This window comes from Carlito syrichta, unplaced genomic scaffold (assembly GCF_000164805.1).
Source record: "Carlito syrichta isolate Samal-C Ts95f unplaced genomic scaffold, Tarsius_syrichta-2.0.1 Scaffold315320, whole genome shotgun sequence".
Taxonomy (NCBI): Eukaryota; Metazoa; Chordata; class Mammalia; order Primates; family Tarsiidae; genus Carlito; species Carlito syrichta.
Window position 1 is genome coordinate 336758 of NW_007259416.1, and position 22912 is coordinate 359669.

The 22912-nt window shown below is 36.1% G+C and overlaps 1 protein-coding gene and 1 pseudogene across 7 annotated transcripts in view; one reads left to right on the forward strand and one right to left on the reverse strand.

Annotated features, from left to right (window-relative positions):
- Window positions 1-22492, forward strand: part of U2SURP (U2 snRNP associated SURP domain containing) — a 57420-nt gene extending 34928 nt beyond the window's left edge. For 5 of the 6 annotated variants that reach the window (XM_008072525.1, XM_008072526.1, XM_021706169.1 and 2 more), the window contains 9 exons: window positions 856-978; window positions 1741-1897; window positions 2646-2741; window positions 3423-3489; window positions 7946-8105; window positions 13248-13358; window positions 18159-18277; window positions 19470-19646; window positions 21128-22492. In XM_008072525.1, the coding sequence (XP_008070716.1) occupies window positions 856-978; window positions 1741-1897; window positions 2646-2741; window positions 3423-3489; window positions 7946-8105; window positions 13248-13358; window positions 18159-18277; window positions 19470-19646; window positions 21128-21266 (1149 nt within the window). In that variant the 3' untranslated portion in view covers window positions 21267-22492. The remainder of the gene's footprint in view (window positions 1-855; window positions 979-1740; window positions 1898-2645; window positions 2742-3422; window positions 3490-7945; window positions 8106-13247; window positions 13359-18158; window positions 18278-19469; window positions 19647-21127) is intronic. The other variant, XM_021706166.1, reaches the window with a different exon arrangement.
- Window positions 14047-16045, reverse strand: LOC110594430 (annotated as a pseudogene). Its single transcript, XR_002481245.1, has 2 exons — window positions 15481-16045; window positions 14047-15205 (listed from the first exon to the last, which is right to left on the reverse strand). The product of XR_002481245.1 is annotated as an asparagine synthetase [glutamine-hydrolyzing] pseudogene (transcript).
- Window positions 22493-22912: the final 420 nt, after the last annotated feature.

Consider the following 22912-nt stretch of genomic DNA (forward strand, 5'->3'; position numbering starts at 1 on the left):
TCACTGCTCATTTCCTGCTGTGCAGCCCAGTTCCTAACAAGCTACAGGCTGGTACCAGTCCATGGCCCAGGAATTGGGGACCTCTGATTTAGACAATTCCATTTTTAAAGCTTTTGAACTTAAACATTGACCATCAGAATTTATAGAAGAGTTTAGGGAACGGGCAGAGAAAAGTGTTAGTCACAGTGAGGAAGTACTTTATTGGACCATAGGAATTCAAGGTGTAAAAACTTTGGATTCCACTTTTCATAAGTTTCCATGTGAGTGTTTCCCAGAATGTGGCTCATACCATGTCGCACTAATGGTATGGGAATTCGATGTTTCTTTTTTATGATTTTTGTTTCTAGGGTTTTTTTTTTTCTTTTGATTGGAAGGGAACATTGATTTAAAAAAAATATGGCAGTGGGCAGGCACAGTGGGTCAGCCTGTAATCCCAGCATTTTGGGAGACTGAGGTGAGAGAATTGCCTGAGCCCAGGGGTTCGAGACCAGCCTGAGCAACTTGGTGAGACCTCGTCTCTACAATAAATCACAAAAATTAGCCAGGCGTGGTGGCATGCGTTTGTAGTTCCAGCTACTTGGAAGGCTGAGGAGGAAGGATCGCCTAAGCCCAGCAGGTCAAGGCTGTGGTGGCCATGAGCGTTCCACTGCACTCCAGCCTGGGTGACAGAGTGAGACTTCAACTCAAAAAAATATATATATATGGCAGTGATGTGTAGTTATTTTCTTGAAAGCTTTTTTTATTTTTAATGTCAGTTTAAAGGAAAACTTAGCAGTTCATGATGGTCATTCTCATGTACTAAAGCTTGAGACACATAACCCAAAATAATTTGTTGTCTGTTTTCTATTCATTTAGCAACGGGTAATGACCTGCTTCAGAGCATGGGAAGATTGGGCAATTTATCCAGAACCATTTTTGATCAAACTGCAAAATATTTTCTTAGGACTTGTAAATATTATTGAAGAAAAGGAAACAGAGGTGGGCACTCGGTGTATTTGTCTGATTGATTTTAAAATTTGTTTTTGGAGTTGGAAGTGCTGTGGAGATGTGATATGCTACATATGTGAGGAACTTTTTTTTGTGAAAAATGTCTACTGTTTGCCAGTAGGTAGTGGATCTTTACTGGTGGAATTGTGGGAGCCCAGGAATAGAAATGATGTATAGGAGAAATTCTCTGCCTTTTGTACTTATGTGAGTGGTTTTATGATATATTAGTAGAAAAAAGCAAGTAATAGAGCAGTAAATATAGCATGATTTAATGTTGTTAAAGATAGCTATATAAATAAATATGTACATGAAAAGATGTAGCAGATACTATTAGTCACCATTCTGTTCCTTTTTTTATCTCCTAAAATACTCATGATTGAGTCTTTTATCTTTATTTCTGTTATCCTAGTCAAGCTTACATGTTTTCATTTCTTCAAGATCTTCCTAATTGACCTTACTGCTCCGATCCACATGATCCTTGTTTCAGTTTCCTAAATATATAATGTTTCTGTCTACCATTGACCTTTATACATGTTCTTTCCTCTTTCTGTAATTTCTCTTTACCTGGATTTCAGCTTAAGCATAACTTCAGAGAGTTCTTTAAGTGAAACTTACTTTATTATGTTCTAACATTGTACCTTGGGGTGTGGATATCCAGCTAAGTTGTCTTGTACTGGATTACAAATTAATCTTTTAGTAATATATAACTTTAGCAAACGAAGGAAAATAATACAGTAGTACACATTTCCATAGGATGTACCAGATGACCTCGACGGTGCCCCCATTGAGGAGGAGCTTGATGGTGCACCTCTGGAAGATGTGGATGGAATTCCTATTGATGCAACTCCCATTGATGACCTTGATGGAGTCCCTATAAAAAGTCTTGATGATGATCTTGATGGAGTGCCTTGTAAGTTTAGTTTTCAAACGGATTAAATCTAGCTAATAAATTTGATCACCAAAACTCTTTAACTTCCATATAGGCTGATATGAGAAAAGGTTATAATCTCTCATTCAGGTATCAAGTTAATAACTTTTTAGTTTCTGCTTTCTCAAAATTCAAATACCCAGTAATACATTTGACTGTGCCAAGAAAAAGCCTTTTGGTCATATTTCTTGTTGGAACAATTAGCCTCTTATAATATTAGCAGGTTTCTCTTTTTGTCTTAGTTGTCAGGAAATTTTAGACAAAATCTTATGTTCAATTATGTTCATAATCCCAGTTACCTGGTCTTATCAGTTCTGTTTTATTAGCTTTCCTAACTTACAGGTTCAGTTTCCCTAGCTTCCTAAAGTCATTTTGAAAATAGGAAGTATACACAGAACTTCAGTACATCTGAATTATATGCTTGAATATTGAACAGTATATGAATTTTGAAGTTTAGACAGTAATTAGGTAAAGATAATACCTAATTATTAAAAATAAATTAAAGATTTGTTTCACTTCTTAATTTCTTCATTTGCTTAAAATATTACTAGCCTGTATTTTCTGGGTAAGTAGAGATACAGAGAATTGGGTTAGTCATAATCTTTATTCTTAGTATTATTATTATTCATCTGTGACTTTATTTTACTTTGATTTTTTCAATAGTATAGTGCATACACGTTAATTTGAGTCATCCTTTAGTAAAGGCTAATGGCTTATCTTTCTGTAATAGTGGATGCAACTGAAGACTCAAAGAAGAATGAGCCTATATTTAAAGTTGCCCCCTCAAAATGGGAAGCTGTAGATGAATCTGAATTGGAAGCACAGGGTGAGTAAAAGTATGATAAATATTGAGCTTTAAGAAATTAAGTACTTACATATATGCACACACATAACACCGTTATGTTTTCCTTTTATAATTTTGTAACATATTTTAACCCTAGTACTCCATGTTATATTTTGTGTCTAGTGTAAGCTTTCATTGTGGTTAGTGTTGCTGTTATAATTTTCTTAAGTCCTTCAGTTTGAAAGCTTGGAGAGTAATCAGAGAAATCACTGAAAACCTTTCAGGTTAAGGCATTTTAGTAGAAAATGTAGATGGGAAGCTGTACCTGCTTGGAAATCTACTTAGAGGTCATTTCAGAGCTTTGACCCTGCTATAATGCTAGTCTTACTAGATGCAACATAGACTGCCTTTCACACTTACCTGGACTTGTATTCTAGTGCTTATAATCTTGATTGTTAATATTTGTAGGTTCTAGTTAAATAAATCTTAACATTCAAAGCAGAAATAAGGATGACAACACTATCACTTCATAAATTTGAATAAAATTGTAGTGTAGTTGTGAGGAGATTTAGCACATACCAGTGGCTAGTCAACAAATAGTTAAATGCAGATAAAAACTTTTGTAATACAAACTTTTCAGTTCTAAAGCTGGGCTTCTACTGTGCTACTACAAAAATGCTAATTTACCTTATGGAATTACATCCTCTTTTTCCTTCCATTCAGCTGTAACGACTTCTAAATGGGAGTTATTTGACCAGCATGAAGAATCAGAAGAAGAAGAAAATCAAAAGTAAGAATCTAAGTTTCGAATGTACTCAGTTTCTTGTCCATATATGCTCCCTTTTTCATTAAGAGGTATGGTTGAAAATAATAGTGAAGAGGAAAGCTTCACTCTTAAGAAAAACCTTGTGAGGATCATTTTTAGTTCTCTATTGGTTTTTCAGTGAATAAAGAGCTTTTGGTTTCTAGTCTTGATGCATCTGGTTTCACTTTGCTTTTAAGTTTATTTTTGTGCTAGGTTATACATTCTCATTTTGTAGTAGTTACAAATTGATCAACTGCATTTGTTTCAAATCTTTGCTATCAAATATTGTTTGATAGTGATTTTTAAAATGTGAGTAGGGAAGGTTATGCTTCCCATTAATATGGGAAGCTGAAGATGAATCTGAATTGGAAGCACAGAGTGAGTGTTTCTTTTTTTTAGATTACACGTTGCTAAGAAAAATACTTCATTACGACCATTGTGTTACTTAAATGTAAATACTTCAGAAGAACTAAGAATGAATAAAAGAGAAAAAAAATCTTGAGGTATAGAAAAAATTTTTATTTTTTTTTTCTGTTTGATAATTACCCCACAATTATTTTTGTATTTAACACTGTGTGGTTATAGGAATCTCTGCCTCCAAATTCTCTTGCAAGTTTATATTGACAATTTTAGTAAGTGCTTGACACTTTTAAAAATCACTGCAGAGAAAGTTGATTATTTTAAATCGGAAGAGATGGCATCAGGGACCCAAAGCAAAGGTTTCTTTTTTCTTTCTTTCTTTCTTTTTTTTTTTTTAAGTATCTGTGTTCTTTTATTGTTCTCAAATTGAAGCAGGAACAAAGGGAGTGTCCCTTTGTGATCTAACACAATATGGGCATTTGTGTGGATTCACTAAATGGACATTTGGATTATTAGGGAAATGTGATCAATCAGCAGGTTGTAGAAACACAGTTTGATATGATGATGAAAACTTGTCCATAATGATGACTTTCCAGAAATGTTGGTGTGATCAGAACAAATCAGCAGTGATTATAACAAAATATTTGCAAAATGTAGATGTTGCTTGCTATTATAAATAGCTATCTGCAGCTGTTTAGGAATACAGAAATTGGAAACAGTTTAGTTTTGTTGGCTTTTAAAACAGTAGTTTTCTTAACCCTGTTTATTTACCTGATCCCATCATTAACATCTTACCATTTTTGAATCACTACTTTAAAATGAGTGTATGTACTCATAAAAATAGTTCTTTAATGTAGGAGGAAGGAAGGATAGAAAAACTGTTGAAGGACTCAAAAAATGTAATTCTGTTGATTTTATTTCTAAAGATATTAGAGTTGTTTTGGGGCATAAGACTGTTAGAGGTATGACTGCATTTTAGCATTGATATTGGAATAATAATATTTTGATAGAAGCATGGATCATGAAGTATAACTTACATTTGATTTTTCCAGGAATTCCAAACAAATCATGGTAATGTAAAAATAACTGAAAGTACAAAGCAAAGGAGAAAAAAACTTCCACAGACACCTCTCTGATCCTTGGCGTTTCCTATGTCTCACTGCTACTCTCTAGTGGCTGAAATCAAAATGCCCTTTTACTCAGGGCTGATTTTTGTGACTAGTAATTATTGAATTTGTGGCAGAAATATAACTTTTAAAAATACAGTACTACTAATGCTTTGGACAAAAGTTACAAAAAATAATTTCATTTGTAATGCATTCTGTATGAAGTTAGAGTTCTGCATTTCCACTTCTTTTTTAAAAAAGAACAAGAGGAAACTGTGATGAGATTTGAACCTAGAACTTGTGACTAAGAGCTAAGGCCAAAACCAATAAAAACAAAATGCTCAAGTCTTGAAAAATTATAACAGCATTTATAAGACGTTTATATATTTTAAATAATCAAAGTAGTATATAGCTCATTTAAAAAGCCTTAAATATGGTTAATGTCTAATATCCAGCCATCTAAATCCTTTCTATGTATATATACACATGCTATTTGAACATAATATATGCTATTTGAACATAAACATAAATCTGTATGTTTATGAAAATATTGAACATCAAATAGCTATTTGAACATAAATGATATTAGATATTGTACATACTATTCTGAGACCCATGTTTTTTACTCAAGTGTCATGGATATTATTCCATGTCTATATATTTACCTGGTTTATATTCATCTATGGTTAAAGAAAGTATTCACATACACATACAAGAGTGTTTACTAAGGAATATTTGAAATTGCAAAAACTAAATTGGAAGAAAATTTTAAAAAACAGGCCAGCGGGTTCGAGACCCGCCTGGGCAGCGAGACTTCATCTCTACAATAAATAAAAAAATCAGCCGGGCGTGGTAGCGCACGCCTGTAATTCCGGCTACTCAGAAGACTGAGGTGGAAGGATCGCCGGAGCCCAGCAGTCGAGGCTGCGGTGGCCAGGAGCGGCCACTGCACTCCAGTCTGGGAGACTGAGTGAGACTCCAACTCAAAACAAACAAACAAACAAAAAAACCAGGCCAGAATTGATTAAGTCGTTTGCATTATATAGTTACCACAATTTATCCAAGTCACATCCTTATTGATTGAATAATTCTCCAGTAAGCATCCCTGTTTACATACACATGTTCACCTCAGCCATTTAAAAATATGTGAAATACTTGTAAAATTTTATGCATCATAAAACAGGAAATTCTTGTGTTTTAAAAAATTAAACTACATTTAGGAAGTTTCTGACAAATTAATCAGAAATGTTAAGAAAAATTTGATTATTTTTGAAAAGAATATATATATTTTTAACAGTTGGTTTTGACTTTTCTCTGCCTTAAGTATGTATTATGTTAAGTTGTACCTATATACGATATAAATGATTTGTGGGGCTCTGAGTATGGAGTTTGTAAACTCTTAGCAGTGTTCTAGAAAGGAGCTTTGGATGAGAAATTCAAAAACTTGTAGCCAAGTCTTTTCAGTATTGTATCATTTCTGGTTCTGAATTGCCAGCCCTTATTTTTGTATTCCTGGCTTAAGTTTTTCTCTTTCAGTGTGTGCAGCTTATTACATAAGGCTTTAATTAAACTTCGTTTAGAAAGAATTTGATTGTAGCCGGGCTCGGTGGCTCAGCCTATAATCCCAGCACTTTGGGAGGCTGAGGTGAGTGGATTGCCTGAGCCCGCGGGTTCGAGACCCGCCTGGGCAGGCAAGACCTCATCTCTACAATAAATCAAAAAATTAGCCAGACGTGGTAGCGCGCGCCTGTAATTACGGCTATTCGGAAGGCTGAGGTGGAAGGATCGCCGGAGCCCAGCAGGTCGAGGCTGTGGTAGCCGGGAGCTGCCACTGCACTCCAGTCTGGAGGACTCCAACGCAAAAAAAAAAAAAAAAAAAAGAATTTGATTGTACATTATTACAAATAATTTTAAATGTATACTAAAAGGAATCTTTCTGCTTACTGTAGAATGTACTTAGCTATCAAATACCAACATAAAAGGACTTACCAGGTTCAAATGTTAAAGGCAAAATGTCATTTCTCTGGTTTATACCAGTAATGTTGTTATCACAATCGGTATTGTTTATAAAGATTTTTTCTTTGTATATACATAAACATTTTGTGTTTGTTTGTGCCTGGATGTCTTGTTTCGCTCGAATTTATTTGCCAATAATATACACTCACGAAACACCCAGTCTCAGAATGTAAAATTTTTATTTTTAAGCCATTCATCCTTCATGCTTCAAGAACATTTTAATTCTGTTCTAGCACTGATTACCAGCTTTACACATAGTTACCTGTCTGTTGCCACTAGATAGTTTCTAGGACAGAATAATTTTTCATCTTCATATCCTAGGTGATTTATCCATGAGATCTCTCAGGTTTTAATCTTCTTGTCTGACCCAGAACCAGTACAACTTTTAGAATCAACTATAATATGAGTACTAGTGCTTGCCAGCATTTAAAATTTATACATTGCTTTATTATTAGGGTTATGTGCTAATCAAATGAGGTCTTTACCTACTGTTTTGATTTATAGTAACTCTGTGTCTCAAGCTCATGTATTTTCTTGTTTATGTGCTCTGCTGAAGGGAGGTTACACATTTGACTTGTTAAATAACGTTTCATGAAATCACTCTGAACTGTGAAGTATACAGAAATCATTGATTATTCATTTCATTTAACTACTCCAAGGAAAGTTTGTTTCAGAATGAAAGGCACATAGATATCGTTAACATAAACAAAATTGATTAAAGTATGATTATGTTGAAGCTCAGACTTTTTCTGTGGAGGAAGCAAGTGCTTCACAAAAATGTATATAAAACATTACTTGATCAGATATTTTGCAAAAAATGTCTTAGGGATGAATTGTCCTCTGCTGTTTTGCTGACATCATTTAAGCTCTGCAATAATGAAAATTAAAATATCCAGGCTATAAAATATAAAACTTGTTTTGCTGCCTTGACATATAATGTGTTCTGCTTATTTCTAAAGTCAAGAAGAAGAAAGTGAAGATGAAGAAGATACTCAAAGTTCTAAATCTGAAGAACATCACCTGTATTCTAATCCAATCAAAGAAGAAATGACCGAGTCCAAGTTCTCTAAATACTCTGAAATGAGTGAGGAAAAGCGCGCTAAACTTCGTGAAATTGAGGTTAGTATTGCAGTAAAGCTTAAACTACGCTTACCTGACCTTTTGCTTTTCCACCAAGCTCAGCTCCCTCTTGGCATCATACCTTGGTGTACCTATTGTTCCCTCTACCTGCCTAGAATTCTTTCTACCAGGTGACTTTTCTTCAGGCCTTTTCGTTCAAGCATCCCTTCTCCCATGGAAACCTTTTCTTACCCTTTTGGACTTGCTTGCTTCTATTTCTTTTTGTGTGATTTTTACATGTATTGGGTGTGTGTGTATGTATGTTTTGTTTGTTTGCTTATTTGCCTACTTGTTGTTTAGTGTCTCTTCTCCAATAGACTTTAGTTTCTAAAAGGGGAAAAGATCATGTGTGTTTTCTCTTCATTATTATGTCTCTTGGCACATGGGAGATCCTCTGAAGAAATTGATTATATGTATATAGGAATATATATATATATTCCTATATATATACACACACACACACACATATATACGTAATACATGATATTATATATGTAATGTAGGAAATCCATTGCATTTTGTATATACATAGTATGTAACTAGGAAAAAGCAAGTTATTTTCTGGCATGTTCAAGTTATGTTTACATTTTATCACAGGCTCATTTTCAATGCCTGTACCTTTAATGATGGGGAAAGAGTAGCCTTTTAGTGGATCTTAACATTAAAGCGGAGAAATGCATGGAAGAGCCCAAGCTATCTCAGGCAGACTTTTCTCTGCCTTTTTCTATCCCCTCTCCTTTTTATTTATTTATTTATTTTGAGTTGACCCAGACTGGAGTGCAGTGGTACGGCTCCCGGCCACCATAGCCTCGACCTGCTGGGCTCCAGCGATCCTTCCGCTTCAGCCTTCCAAGTAGCTGGAACTACAGGCACGCGCTACCACACCCAGCTAATTTTTGATTTATTGTAGAGATGAGGTCTCGCCAAGTTGCCTGGGTGGGTCTCGAACCTGTGGGCTCAAGCAGTCCACTTGCCTCAGCCTCCCAAAGTGCTGGGATTACAGGCTGAGCCACCGAGCCCAGCCCCCTCTCTTTTTTAAATGCTATTTGTTTTAATCAAAGGCTATTCTGACTTGTCAGAGAGAGAAAAGTTTTTGTAATGATTCAAGGAAATGAACCATTCCCAGTAAATGCTAGCAGGGGTGTCATAGTCAGTCTAAAACCTTTAATGAACACATGAAAGTGAATTTTAAGACTCTGCCCATTCATTTAACAGTATTTTTGAATGCCTACTCTGTGTCTGTACTACTTCTCTTACTAACGTTTGATACTTGTCACATTAGTTACCTCATTTCCACTTAGTCACTGTTGGGCTGGTACAAATTCTCATCCACCTCTTTCTCAGATATCACCCCACTGAAAAGTGAACAGAAAACATTTTGTTTTAGCCCTATACAGAGTCAGCATGGTGTCAGTTATAAGTGGAAATGAGGGGTTTTTTTTCATAATTAGTAAGTTGATTCGTTTTTCCTAGGCTGTATTTATCCACATTTTTAATATGATTTCTTGGGGAATAAGGTCTGTGTCAGTGAACACACTCACCTATGGACCTTTTCAACCCACACATGCCCCTTTTCTACTCCTCCCACTTAATTGAGAAGCTCTACTGTACTGACCTGATGAAACTGTTGGGAGTAGAAACAAAGACTGAGTTTGATAAAAAGATTATTTTCTTGATAATTGGAGCTACCCCCTTATAAATGTCAAATTAGACCATCAAATCCTTTTAAGATGTTCTGTTTCATTATTAACTTGAAGAGACCATATAATTTGGCTTTTTGTTAAGCTGGGAGGTTTTTATGAATATTTTTCTTTCCACACTGCATATGTATACATGTAATAAACATGCTTGCATGTGCTTGTGTACACACACACCTTGCATGCATACATTTCCATACTTCATGTGCTCTTACATGATCTGGCCTCTCCCTTCATTGTTAGATATTCAGTGATTGATTCTCCTACTTTTATAGTGATTTCCTCTCACAACTTGTCTTCTGGGATTTAGACTATGAACCAAATTCTAATTTTAAAATGTAGTTCGTGCATCATCTTATAATTATCTAATCCTTCTCCCCACCCTATTTACTCTGAGAGATTTAATCATGTGGAATGAAGTTCCACAACTGTTGGCAAATTTGGACTAGAACTTAGGACTCGTGAACTTCATCCCAGTGCTTTTCCTATCTTCTCCGCCTCGAATTTTTTTTGCTTTTTAAAAGCTAGTCCCTTTCCCAAATGTGTCCTAATAAAGATGCCTATAACTGAAGCTTTCTTAGTATGAGATTAGTGAAAACCAAATGATTTATGTTATAAAATATTAATATTCTCTGTAAAAACATAGTCATATGACATTGTAGTGCTGACCAAAAACTAGTTCTTAATCTTTTAGGTACTATTTAGAGCAGTGCTTGGGCAGAAGTTACCTTTTCCTATTCCACTGTTTTCCCTATTTCTATCAACAAGGGTTGAAAGAGTGGAACAGTGGATGGGGAGTCAAGGGGAAGATCTTCTGTGTTGGAGAAGAAAGATCTCTTTCTACCCTGGACCCTATGGAAAGAGTAAAAATTGAGTGGGAAAGTGATACCTGATCATTGTCCCAAGGCAGTAAGCAATTGCCTTTTGTGTTGGGACCCTTGGTCATCTGTTTTTTGGGTGCCTTGGACTTGTGTTTGAGCCTGTGTTAGACCATATCAGCAGGAACTCTAAGTAAGGATTTTATAATGATTTTTAAAATGATTCTCGGCCGGGCGCAGTGGCTCACACCTATAATCCCAGCACTGTGGGAGGCTGAGGTGAGAGGATTGCCTGAGTCCATGAGGTTCAGACCAGCCTAGACATCTTGGCAAGACCTCATTTCTGCATTAAATCAAAAAAGTAGCCGGGTGTGGTGGTACATGCCTGTAGTTCCAGGTACGTGGAAGGCTGAGGTGGAAGGATCTCCTGAGCCCAGCAAGTCGAGGCTGTGGTGGCCATGAGCATCGTGCCACTGACTCCAGCCTGGGCGACAGAGTGAGACTCCTATTCAAAACAAACAAACAAACAAAAAATGCTTCTCTAGGAATACCATCTTTTTCCCTATGTAGCATTCAGGTCTGTTGTTTGACTCTTAAACTGATACACAACAAATACGTTCTGTAGAATAGTCACTTTGGTCACGACAGGATGCTTTACACAGTGGTGAACTTGGCCATTTATGTTGGTTCCCCCATTTCCTTTCTCAGCCTTACATCTTATTATCCTGTTAAATGTGGTCATCATTAAAACAAGAAAATAATGGCAGACTTTTATTAAAAAACTTTGAAAAAGAAGAGAACTTCAAGGCTCTGATTATAAAAGACCCTGATTATAGAAGTGAAATTTGATAGGGAAAGAGCAAAAATCAGGGGACTTAAAAGAAATGTTTGTGAAGCCAAAAATAGTGAAAATATCACTTTGAATGGGAAAAAATGTTTTTGTATGAATATTTTCATTCTGTTGGAAAGACTCATTTGCAGTCAAGAGGGTAAAAAAGCTTAAACAAATGAGGTCTTGTTTTTGAAATATAAGTAAGTGCTGTAGTAGCATATAGTTCCCTTGAAGGACACATCTGTGTCTGAATAAAATAGTATGTTAGCATGTACAATCAGTTCATTAGACAATGTTTTCCCCCATCTTTGAGTGGAACAAGATTGGGCAGATTGGCAACTCAGTGGTACCATCTAGAATCCATGTGCTTTCCATCTCAACATCCTCCAGCTCCTCATGCTTTTCACTTATTTGTCCTCCCTTAGTTAAAAAAGCAAGTATTCTCAGCTTTGCAAGTTTCTTGGATAATTTAAACTCTTTAAGTCTTCAAGTAGTTTTTATTGTAACCACTTTGTGAAGTCTTTAAGTTCAAAACAAATTTCGAGTTTATTCTTTTTACTATTTTTTATATAGTAAAAATCTTTTTTTTTTTTTTTTGAGTTGGAGTCTCACTCTGTCGCCCAGACTGGAGTGCAGTGGCATGCTTCTGGCCACCGCAGCCTCGACCTGCTGGGCTTTGGCAATCCTTCTGCCTCAGCCTTCCAAGTAACTGGAACTACAGGCGCGTGCTACCACGCCCGGCTAATTTTTTTGATTTATTGTAGAGATGAGGTCTTGCCAAGTTGCCCAGGTGACCCATGGGCTCAGGCAATCCACTCACCTCAGCCTCCCAAAGCGTGGGATTACAGGCTGAGCCACCGAACCCGGCTGTAAAAATCTTTTTAATACTTTAATTTTCAGAATGAAAAGTACAATGTACTCACTTATTCCAGTTTTTTTCTCTCCCTGTAACTGATTTTTACCATTTTTTTGTATATGCTTTTAGATCTTTATCCATTGCAAACACACTTACACAGACACACACACACAGACACAGACACACACACACAGACACACACACACACACACACGTTTGTGTGTGTCTGTTTACTAGAAATCTCTTGTTAAACATATAGGTGTATAGGTGGTCTACTTTTACATATAATACTGCAGTTAATAACTTTTACAAATAGCTTCGTGCAGTTATATGGGCATCCTAAAGGATAAATTGTAAGAAATGGAATTGGAATTTTTTCTAATTTTCTTTATTTTAATGAGCATTTATTCTTACTGTCTTAAAAAGTATATCTCTAATATGATTTAATCTTTTGTCTGTGTTTTGATGTACAGTGATTGTGCTGTAAATAGAGGGAGACCTTCAGACTGTGCAGCTCTGTGTTTGGTACTATACAAGCTGGACCAGAATGTCACTGCCTTTTTAAAAAGCTGTTTATGTTCTGCTGGCTTTCATATCTTGCTGGCAGTATGCTTGCCTTTAGCAACCTTGCCTTTTTAATTTGGGGGAACCAGATAACCAAATTCATTGTAATTGTGTTTAGAAAAAATAAATAGGTTCTTATGGCCAAGAAGTACAGTTTATAGTTTTTGAGTCCTCATGACTATGCAGAGAACATAGGCTTACATCTGTTCCATTGAATTTTGCATAGTTGGGTTTCTCTGATATGTGGCCTTCATATGAGGTTATGTTTTGCTTGAATACTCACCAGTTGCCAATTTACTAAAGAAAAGAAAGAAAGCAGTGTTTGGGAAGGTATAGTGATGAAAAATACTTATTAATAATTTTCTTATTTCACAGCTCAAAGTTATGAAGTTTCAGGATGAATTGGAATCTGGAAAAAGACCCAAAAAACCAGGCCAGAGTTTTCAGGAGCAAGTGGAACACTACAGAGATAAACTTCTTCAACGAGTAAGGAATAAGTATACTCAATAGTATACATTTTTCAAAGTTATTTATTTGACTTCCTAGAATATTGGCATACTTAAAGTCAAATTATATCCTATGATGTGTAAATGCTGAATACTGGTAGACTATTAGAAACGTTTGAAGTTTTAAAAGTATTTCACTTGAAAAAAGGAGTTTTAAGGCAACAGCACGCTGTTTTAAGCTGTACGCTACTTCTGTAGACTAGAAGATCAACCTTGCTAAGAGCATGCTTTTAAAAGCGGAAGACCCTTCGAGAAGAGTCACGTTTGTGACAGTGAGACATCAGCAACCCTGAGAAGAGGCACAGAAACAAAGATGGAAGCAGAATTTGGAAAGTTCTGCTGTTGAGAATTTCAGTGAGCTCCTATTTCCTGTTGATCCAAGGAGGGACAGTGAGTGGTAGAATAGCTCATTGGTGAATTCTAAACAGATACTTTGTATTCTGGTAAACAAAATATCAAGGAATATGCAGAGAATTTTGGAACCAAGAACATCACATGATAATTGTTGAAGGAACACTAATTTTGTTGAGACTGCTATATATTTTTTAAAATTTAGATTTAAGACTTTTATTTTTTCACACCCAAATAAACCTGAGTAGTTGACTCTCATTACTCCCCTATTCACCCCCAAACCCTCTACCCTTCAGATTGAGAAGAAACATTTGTTTTCACTTTGTAGCTTTGAGAATGCCTAAAGCTTTGTCAGTTGGCTTGTAGTGGGTCAGTGTGTGGCCTGAAGGGTCAGTAGCACTGATCTACTTGGGCAGCCGGTAAAGGCCAAGCCAGTCAGCCCAGTCTAGGTAGTGGTATTCAAAGATTTAATGGTAATGACAGGCTTCCTCGGTTTTAGGAGTATTGAAGGGAAATTTCTGGGCTGAATCTGCCTTTATTACATCATTAACCTGATGTTAAACATATTCCTGTAAAATCTTAAGGAGTTTTTACTGTTGTTATTGCATCACTAAAGGTTTCTTTTTGTCTCCAGAGAATCTCTCTAGGTGTCAGATTATAGTCCTCAAATGTTTCTCTCAGATGTTTTTCTGTCCCATTCTTTGGAATTCTCATTTCTGGGCCAGAGGCAAGTAATACGAAGAAAATCTATGATCCAGAAATGGGACTTTCAGTTCAAGTCCATGGGCAGCAGTAGTTTCATCTTCTTGGAGACCATCAAACGGAGTTCCTTTAGCCAGCCTCTCATGCTCCCCCTTGGCTTTTTCAGAGGAAGCCTTGTGAAAAATACATATTACCCTGGGCAAGTTCATCTGATCTCTTTCCAGAGAAGATCACCCTAACCCTAATTTTATCTGTTCTTCCAAATATACTTGGAAATTAAATACATATCTACGAAGCACAAAATGTAAGTTTCCAGGGAAAACGTAGCTTCATCTAGAACCCGAATACCTTCTTTAGAGTTAAAGAGGACTTCGTGATGTCCACTTCCAATAGGATTTGTTACCTTTCTAGACACCTATAAATCAAGGTTGTCTTCCACACTAATTGAAAATGTCTGGAGAGTGTACTGTACTTGAGCCTTTTTTTGCTGCTTCAACAGAGTGGCAGCAAGCAAGCTGGAGTCCAAGCCTCCTGATGAAAGGCAGCCAATCTTTCTGTTATCAGACACTTCTTCATAGCATTGTTAAAAAGGATCCAGAGGTTGCTCTTCACAGTTTCTGTCTCAAAACCTGAGAAGAGTTTCTCCAAGTTGTCGTAGAGGAGATATAGTGATTCATCCTGATTCATCCCTATAGTATTGATATTTATCCATTTCCATGGATGCAACTTTGCCATTTGGCCTTAAGTCTAAAACTTCATGATGTTTGGGGAAGACTCCACTCTTAGAAAGGGAGTCATGGACCAGGTGCAGTGACAGCCTATAATCCCAGCACTTTGGGAGGCTGAGGCGAGAGTATTGCCTGAGCCTGGGGAACTTGGTGAGACCTCGTTTCTACAATAAATCACAAAAGCTAGCCAGACATGATGGCATGTGTCTGTAGTTCCAGCTACTTGGAAAGCTGAGGTGGAAGGATCGCTTGAGCCCAGCAGGTCTAGGCTGTGGTGGCTGTGAGCATGCCACTGCACTCCAACCTGGGCGGCAGTGAGACTCCAACTCAAAAAAAAAAAAAAAAAAAAGGTATTCATGGAGTGCTCCAGTATAACAAGACTGTGAACTTCTAAACACACAGCCAAAAATCTATCTTCTGTCATGACTTTAAACAAAGGTATAACTCTATATGTCTTTCTGCCCAGTAGTAATACTTTGTTATTGACAATATCCAGTAAAATAAACACAGATACACTATCCAGCATATAAATAGTCATGAAGATGAAGAATTTTGTCATAAAGATGAAGGATTATTTCACCATTATCCCCTTTGGTTTTATATTCAAATTCAGAATGATGTTGGATCTTCTTGTAGTTGTAGATTTTACCATTGTAACAGAGCCACAAATAAGGACATTTATTCACTTGAATTGGCTGTTTTCCAAACAGCTGGTCAGCCACTGCCAGCCGGTAAAATCCAAAGCAACAGTTTGTGTATCCATTGACATTCTCAAAGTGAAATGCATCTGGACACCTGTGTGCAATTTTCATAGTGCTCAGACACTGAACAGAAAGGCAGTCATCACTGTCAGAGAGCGCCCAAATGCCACACGTGCAGTGGAGCTGTGGGCTCTCGGCTCAAGCTGGTCAGGTTGGTGGGGGCTGTGGAAGCCAGGGTTAGAGACTGCGACCGACTCATGTTAATTTTAACCCATATCTTGACTGTCATTGTGGGGCAAAAAGCGTAATTAGATTATATAAAAAGAAATAGGGAAAGGCTGTAGAAGGGAGCGTACAGACTGTCAATGTGATGGGGAGAAGTCTGGTAAAGCAACTCTGGTGCTGCACAGACCTATGGAATTCCAGCACCACTCTCTGCTGTACATGCATCGGCAAGTCACCACAACTTGCTTTTCTGTGAAACGGGTTGATACTCCCAATTGTATAAGATTGTGAGTTAGATAACTACTGTTACTACTATTACTTTTTATTATCACATTAGAATGTTTAAGATATTTTATGTGTATTTTAGCTGTAGTAAGGATCGTACAAAATAGGCATTTCAATCAGTAAATTATTTTCATTATCAATCAGGAAAATGCATTCTTCAGATCATCAGAGGAAGTCAGTCTCCTCAGCACTACTATTAAAATTTGCACCCTACGCTATATTTGGAAAAAAGATAAAGAGTTTTTAAAAAGGTGTTACTTATCTATACCCTGGATATGGTGGCAGGCTATTGATCTGCATGGGAAATTACACTTTGAGGTTTTCACTGGTCCTGATGGTAGCAAGCTCAAAATGAATAATACATGTATTACCACATTAGTTTCCTTGCATGCTATGATAATTGGAGAGAAGGATATGTTTCTTGAAGGCACATGCCAGGGGCATGTACCAGAGTTGAGTAGTTGTGACAGACTGTACGTCACTCACAAATAAGAAAATATTTACTGTCTGTCTCTATACAAAATATGTTTGTCAATGTCTGGTACAGGCACTTTTCACCTTTTAAAAATTAGAGTAGGTTGGGCGTGGTGGCTCAAACCTATAATCCCAGCACTTTGGGACCGAGGTAAGAGGATTGCCTGAGCCCACGGGTTTGAGACGAGCTTGGGCAACATGATGAGACCTCATCTCTACAATAAATCAAAAAATTAGCCAGGTGTGGTGGCACATGCCTGTAGTTCCAGCTACTCGGAAGGCTGAGGTGGATGGATTGTCTGAGCCTAGCAGCAGGTTGAGGCTGCGATGGCCATGAGCATGCCAGTATACTCCAGCCTGGGTAACAGAGTGAGACTCTCACTCAAAAATAAAAAAATTTTAAAAATAGAGTAGAGTAGTCAGCTATCAGACGACTTTCTTGATGCATACAAACATGGAAAAATTAAATTCCTCTTGGTAAGACCTAAATTGGTTTTGTGGATTCTTTGTCTTTAATTATACTGTTAATATTACCAACAGAAATCAGAATTTCAAGTGAGAGGAAGTGGTTGTAGCATCTGGGGTTATGTAAATAAGTTATTTTTCTGGTTTATATAATTGTATGGTTATGTAGTCAGTTTGTATTTTTCATAAATTGAGATTTTAAATTTCTGGTACAATTGGTACTTGTTACTAATAAAATTTTGATGGAAGATTATTATGAATAGCCTAGCCATTTCTCTTTCCAACCTCTTCCTTTGGCAAAAGCTCCTTTTGGTTAAATCAACTTGCCATATAGTTGGAAAAGTCACTCTACTATTTTATTGTAATCTGTGATGGAAAGGTCAGTGCATTGTTAGGTTTTTCTGGCTTTGACGGGTGGGTGAGTGGGGGAAGAGTGCTGACTCCAGAACTGAGGCTCAAATTCTTCTTCACAACCCTATGTGACCATGGACATAGTACTTTATCTTTCTGGGATTCAGTTTACATCTCTAGAATGAAGATAATAGAACTTTTTCTAGGGCTGTTTTGAAGAATTGCATGAAATGGTCTATGGAAAGTTGTTTAGTACATTGGTTTATAGTAAGCATTTAGTAAATGTTTAAGCTACTGTTGCTAGTATTATTCAGTATAAAGTAGAAAATATAACTAGTTTTCCTGGAATGGTTATTTTTTTTTTTTCAAAAATGGTATTGTACCTTAAATACTAATTTTTAAAAATTATCTTCCAGAAGAGAAAATATCATCATATAATGAGATTAACACAGACTGGTATTTTTAAACAGTTAAATATTTTCTTTAAAAAAATAACAGGAGAAAGAAAAAGAATTAGAAAGAGAACGAGAAAGAGACAAGAAGGATAAAGAAAAATTGGAATCTCGATCCAAAGACAAGAAGGAAAAAGATGAGTGTACTCCAACAAGGAAAGAAAGGTATAACATTTCTCAAATTTAATGCTTACAGTGGTTTGAAGATTTGGAATGGAGTTTTATTTCATAATATTTTCATCACTGATGGCAGCAAACTAGAAATGCTTTTTCATTAAATGTGTTTGGCTCCTGCCTGCAGGAGGCAGAATTAGCTGAGAAATGGGGCATTTAGTTGGCACTTGGCTTAGTTAACTAGGGCATCGTCCCTTTACAAGGTTTATATGGTATCCTTAGCCTTAGTTCAGTGCAAGCATTCAGTTACAGTATTAGGTATCAAACCTGAGGCTTAAATAACAAAACAGCTTGCTAGATCTTCCTTGTTGTTGTCCATATAAGCATTTTTTCCAGTCTCTGTGTACTGAGGCTGCTCCCTTAAATTTGATTCTTAGTCTTACCTTGAAAGGAAATTGTATGTATAGGCCATAGGGGCTTGCTCCTTACTTTATGTCTTCATTCTAATCAAAAGCATTTCTCGTTCAGTTTTTATTTCTTACTCTCACAGTTCCTAAATCTCTGATTTAGTAAAGAAAATTGCTTCAGTTAACAGAACTAGAACTTCCTAGTTAAAAAAACAAGCAATTGCAAATTTAAAAATTCTGGTTTAGTCACTCTACAGAAGGTTATCCCAGTTGGTTAGATAAAAAGTCTGTCACTTTATTGTCTTTTATTATTATTATTCTGATATTATTTTAGATTTACCAGGAAGTTGCAAGAATAGTATAAAAAATTTCTGGATACCTCACAATAACCAAATACTTTTGCTTTTTTCTTCCTTTTCTATCTGTCTACAGCCATTTAAGAATACTTTGCCAACATGATGCCCCATTCTCTTAACCACATTCACTTAACCACGATAAAAGTATCAGCTCCAAGAAATGAACATTAAAAAAAAAACCACACACCATATTTAATCCAGAAACCTTACTTAAATTTTACCTATTATTCCAGTAATCTCCTATAGCAAAAGAAAATCAAATTTAGTTGAATTCAGTTGTTGTCTCTCGATCAACCTATCTTTAAGACTTGTTTGTTCTTGATATAAAGGACTTTGAATATTGTTAAAAATAACATTAATATGGCTAGTGAAAATAAGGTCAGAGTAAACTGGTAGGAATTGATAGCTCATTTAGTAGAGGAAGACGAATACCGGATCCTTTGCTCACTTATGGACTGTTTTGGGGGCTTTGTTTCATAGGAAAAGGCGACACAGTACATCCCCCAGCCCATCTCGCAGTAGCAGTGGTAGACGAGTGAAATCCCCATCACCAAAATCGGAGCGATCAGAGCGTTCAGAAAGATCTCATAAAGAGAGCTCACGGTCCAGGTCATCTCACAAAGATTCTCCTAGAGATGTTAGCAAAAAAGCCAAAAGGTAAATGCAAGTCATTTTTGGTGATACTTCAAATACCAGTTTCCTTGTCATTTCACCAGCTTTTGGAAATAATTTGGTTGGCATACATTTTTTTAAAGGATTTTAGAAAACCAAAGAAACACACTTTCATTTTAGGTTATACCTCCCCACCTCAGTCTTTTTCTTGACTAAAGTACAAGAAGGCTTCTAACAAGCAAAAACCAACCAAGAATTTTAAACATCATATCTAGTGTTTCCTGTGGAATGGGGGTAACTGCTTTTCTTTTCATTCTGTTCTTTAGTTTCTATAGAGCAGTCTTTGATTTTTGTCAAAGCTGAAAGAAAATCACATTTTCCCCCATAGCAATATTACTAACAAGTTCTTGGGTAGAGATTTGTGGAACTACATACCCTAAATACCATTTCTTCAGTATATAATTTAGTATTTTATATACTTTTTTTCTTTAAGTTCCAGAAAAGTGGTTCAGAAATGTTCTGGTAATCTGGGATCATATAGAGGAATTTTTCTGAGAGTTAAAACTGCTTTATATGCTAATGCTTTATTGTTGTAGCTATTTTTAGTAAAATTTTTATAACTTTTCTCCTTTTCTAAGTGGCACTAGGATGCCACTTATTCTAAGTGGCACTAGGATGCCACTTATTCTAAGTGGCACTAGGACGCCACTTAGAATATATGTATGAGTATATTAGTATATATGTACATATAATGTGTATGTATATTTATTTGTTTTGGTAATCTTCATGAACAGCACTTTAAAGATTATGCTGTCGCCGGGCTCGGTGGCTCAGCCTGTAATCCCGCACCTTGGGAGGCTGAGGTGAGTGGATCGCCTGAGCTCGCGGGTTCGTGACCTGCCTGGGCAACTTGGCGAGACCCCATCTCTACAATAAATCAAAAAATTAACCGGGCGTGGTAGCGCACACCTGTAGTTCCAGCTACTTGGAAGGCTGAGGCGGAAGAATCGCCGGAGCCCAGCAGGTCGAGGCTATGCGGCCACTACACTCCAGTCTGTGTGACAGAGTGAGACTCCAACTCAAAAAAAAAAAAGATTATGCTGTCTTAAATGATGCCCTTGAATGATACTGCTGGACTGCGAAGCTGTGTGTTTTTAAAATTTTGTGAATATCTTAGATACAATTTTGAACTTTATCTTGTTGAATAAAGGTTTAAATTTTGGGGGTATTGGTGACCTGGGGGCTTGTTAAAAATGCAAATTCTCAGTCCCTACCTCTAGGGATTTTAATTCAATAGAGCAGTGGTCAGGCTCTGAAATCTGTCTTTATATAAGTATGGTACTGGTGATCATTGATGCAGTGCATAGTAAGTATAAAGTCTGTGTGTGTATAAATTTGGTAAGTTTATGGTCTTATTTTAAAAATGTGGCTTTCATTGTGCTCTGTTAAAGATCATTTTAGATAGTTTAAGGATAATCAGTTTTGATCACATGAGTACTTTGATAAATTGTTTTTTGTTTCCTCAGATCACCATCTGGTTCAAGGACACCTAAAAGGTCTAGGCGATCACGGTCTAGATCCCCTAAAAAATCAGGGAAGAAATCCAGATCTCAGTCCCGGTCTCCACACAGGTCTCATAAAAAGTCAAAGAAAAACAAACACTGACATAGATTTTTAAGATACTGTCACTTGTTGGAAATGCGGTTTTGTTTTGTGCCTGAACAGTCTGTTTTTAAAAAAAACAAAAACAAAAAATCAAATGAAAGAGCATTCCTGGGTTTTTTGTTTGTTTGTGAATGCATGTGTAAACTCATGAGTAACTGCATCTGTAGATCTGTCATTGTTTTATATTGTGTAAATTACTTTCGTTGTGGCTGTTTCTCAAGATGAAATTTTTATTGTGCTAATGAATTTCATCAGAAATGTGTATAATGGATCTGCTGGCAGTAGTAGTATTTTGTTTTAGGATGTTGTGACTTAGCAAAAATAATACTGATGTCGTCCCCCTTTTTGTAGCTTTGACAGTTTGAATTAGATTTCAAATAAAATCTGAACAGAAAACTATAATGTTGTTTTTTTGCCCCATTGGTGATATTAAGTTCCTTAAAGTCCTCCTAAGTGAGTTTGGCACTACTGTTATGTTTCTTATACCTAATGCACTTTATAAGCTCCAGTGTTCAAATAGCTGAAGTTTTATATTTACTAAGATGACTATCCACATTAAGGGACCTAAGACTCCTATTTGGTGGTTTGCTAAGCAGTTTCTTCCATAAGGTTTTCTTGGGTAGTACTAGTGTCCAAAGATCAAAAGACTAAGTGTATGTGGCATGGTATTTTGTTAATGGGATGCCTGGCTAAAACTTTATCTTTTTTCACAGAAGCAATATGATTTCAATATGCCCAACCATGTTCCGAGCAGCTACTTATTTTTAGGGGAAAGTTAAATCTTTCATCTTTTGATTTCACTTCTATCATGAAAGAAGTTTATTTATAAAAGAAATTTTCTAACAGAATTTGGCCATAGAATTCTTTTGTATGATAATTGCCCTTTTATAGTCTTCTGTAGGCTGTCTTTCAAACACTGGTAACAATATTTTTTACAAGTTTCTGCTGAAAACAGCTTAGGTTTTTGTTGTTGCTGTTGTTAAAGGGATTTGGTTTTGGTTATGGCTTAAAGTAAAATTTAAAAACTAAATGTTTTTCGAGAAATTTAATATCCAGTGGTTTGTAAATTCAAGGCAGAGGTAATTGATTTAAACCATTTGTAGAATGGAACTCTATTATAAATGAGAGTAAATTGCTACATTATGAGGAAGAAATAAGAAAATTTGTGTAATGTTGGTCATAATATTGCTATAAATATAATAAAGGGTTATATAGATTTGAACTGATACTATTATTTGTGAATCTTGCTTTCAATTTTTAATTTAGAATGGGTTTTCCTCACCAAAAGAGAAAGTAGAAAACTATTCTAATAATGGAAGGTTTTGATTTCGCTTGCTTTTATAAAAATGTCTTTTCAACTTGTTTTACTTAATCTTGCCTAGTCACAAAATAAGATATGCTATACTCATAATTTGGGGAGTAGCTATATTAGCTGAGCAGTGAGGCATGCTATTTCCACACTGGGCAAATTTACAATAGGTTTGGAAATGAGCCAATCAGATTATTTTACTTAATGGTTCTTATCAGCATGCAAATATTGCTTGAAAGTTACTCCCTTATCATTCACCGTTTTATTTGTCCATTTTACTAGGACGTGTTAATTCCTAAAATTTGCTCAGAATAAGTAAAAGTGAACATTTGGTGCT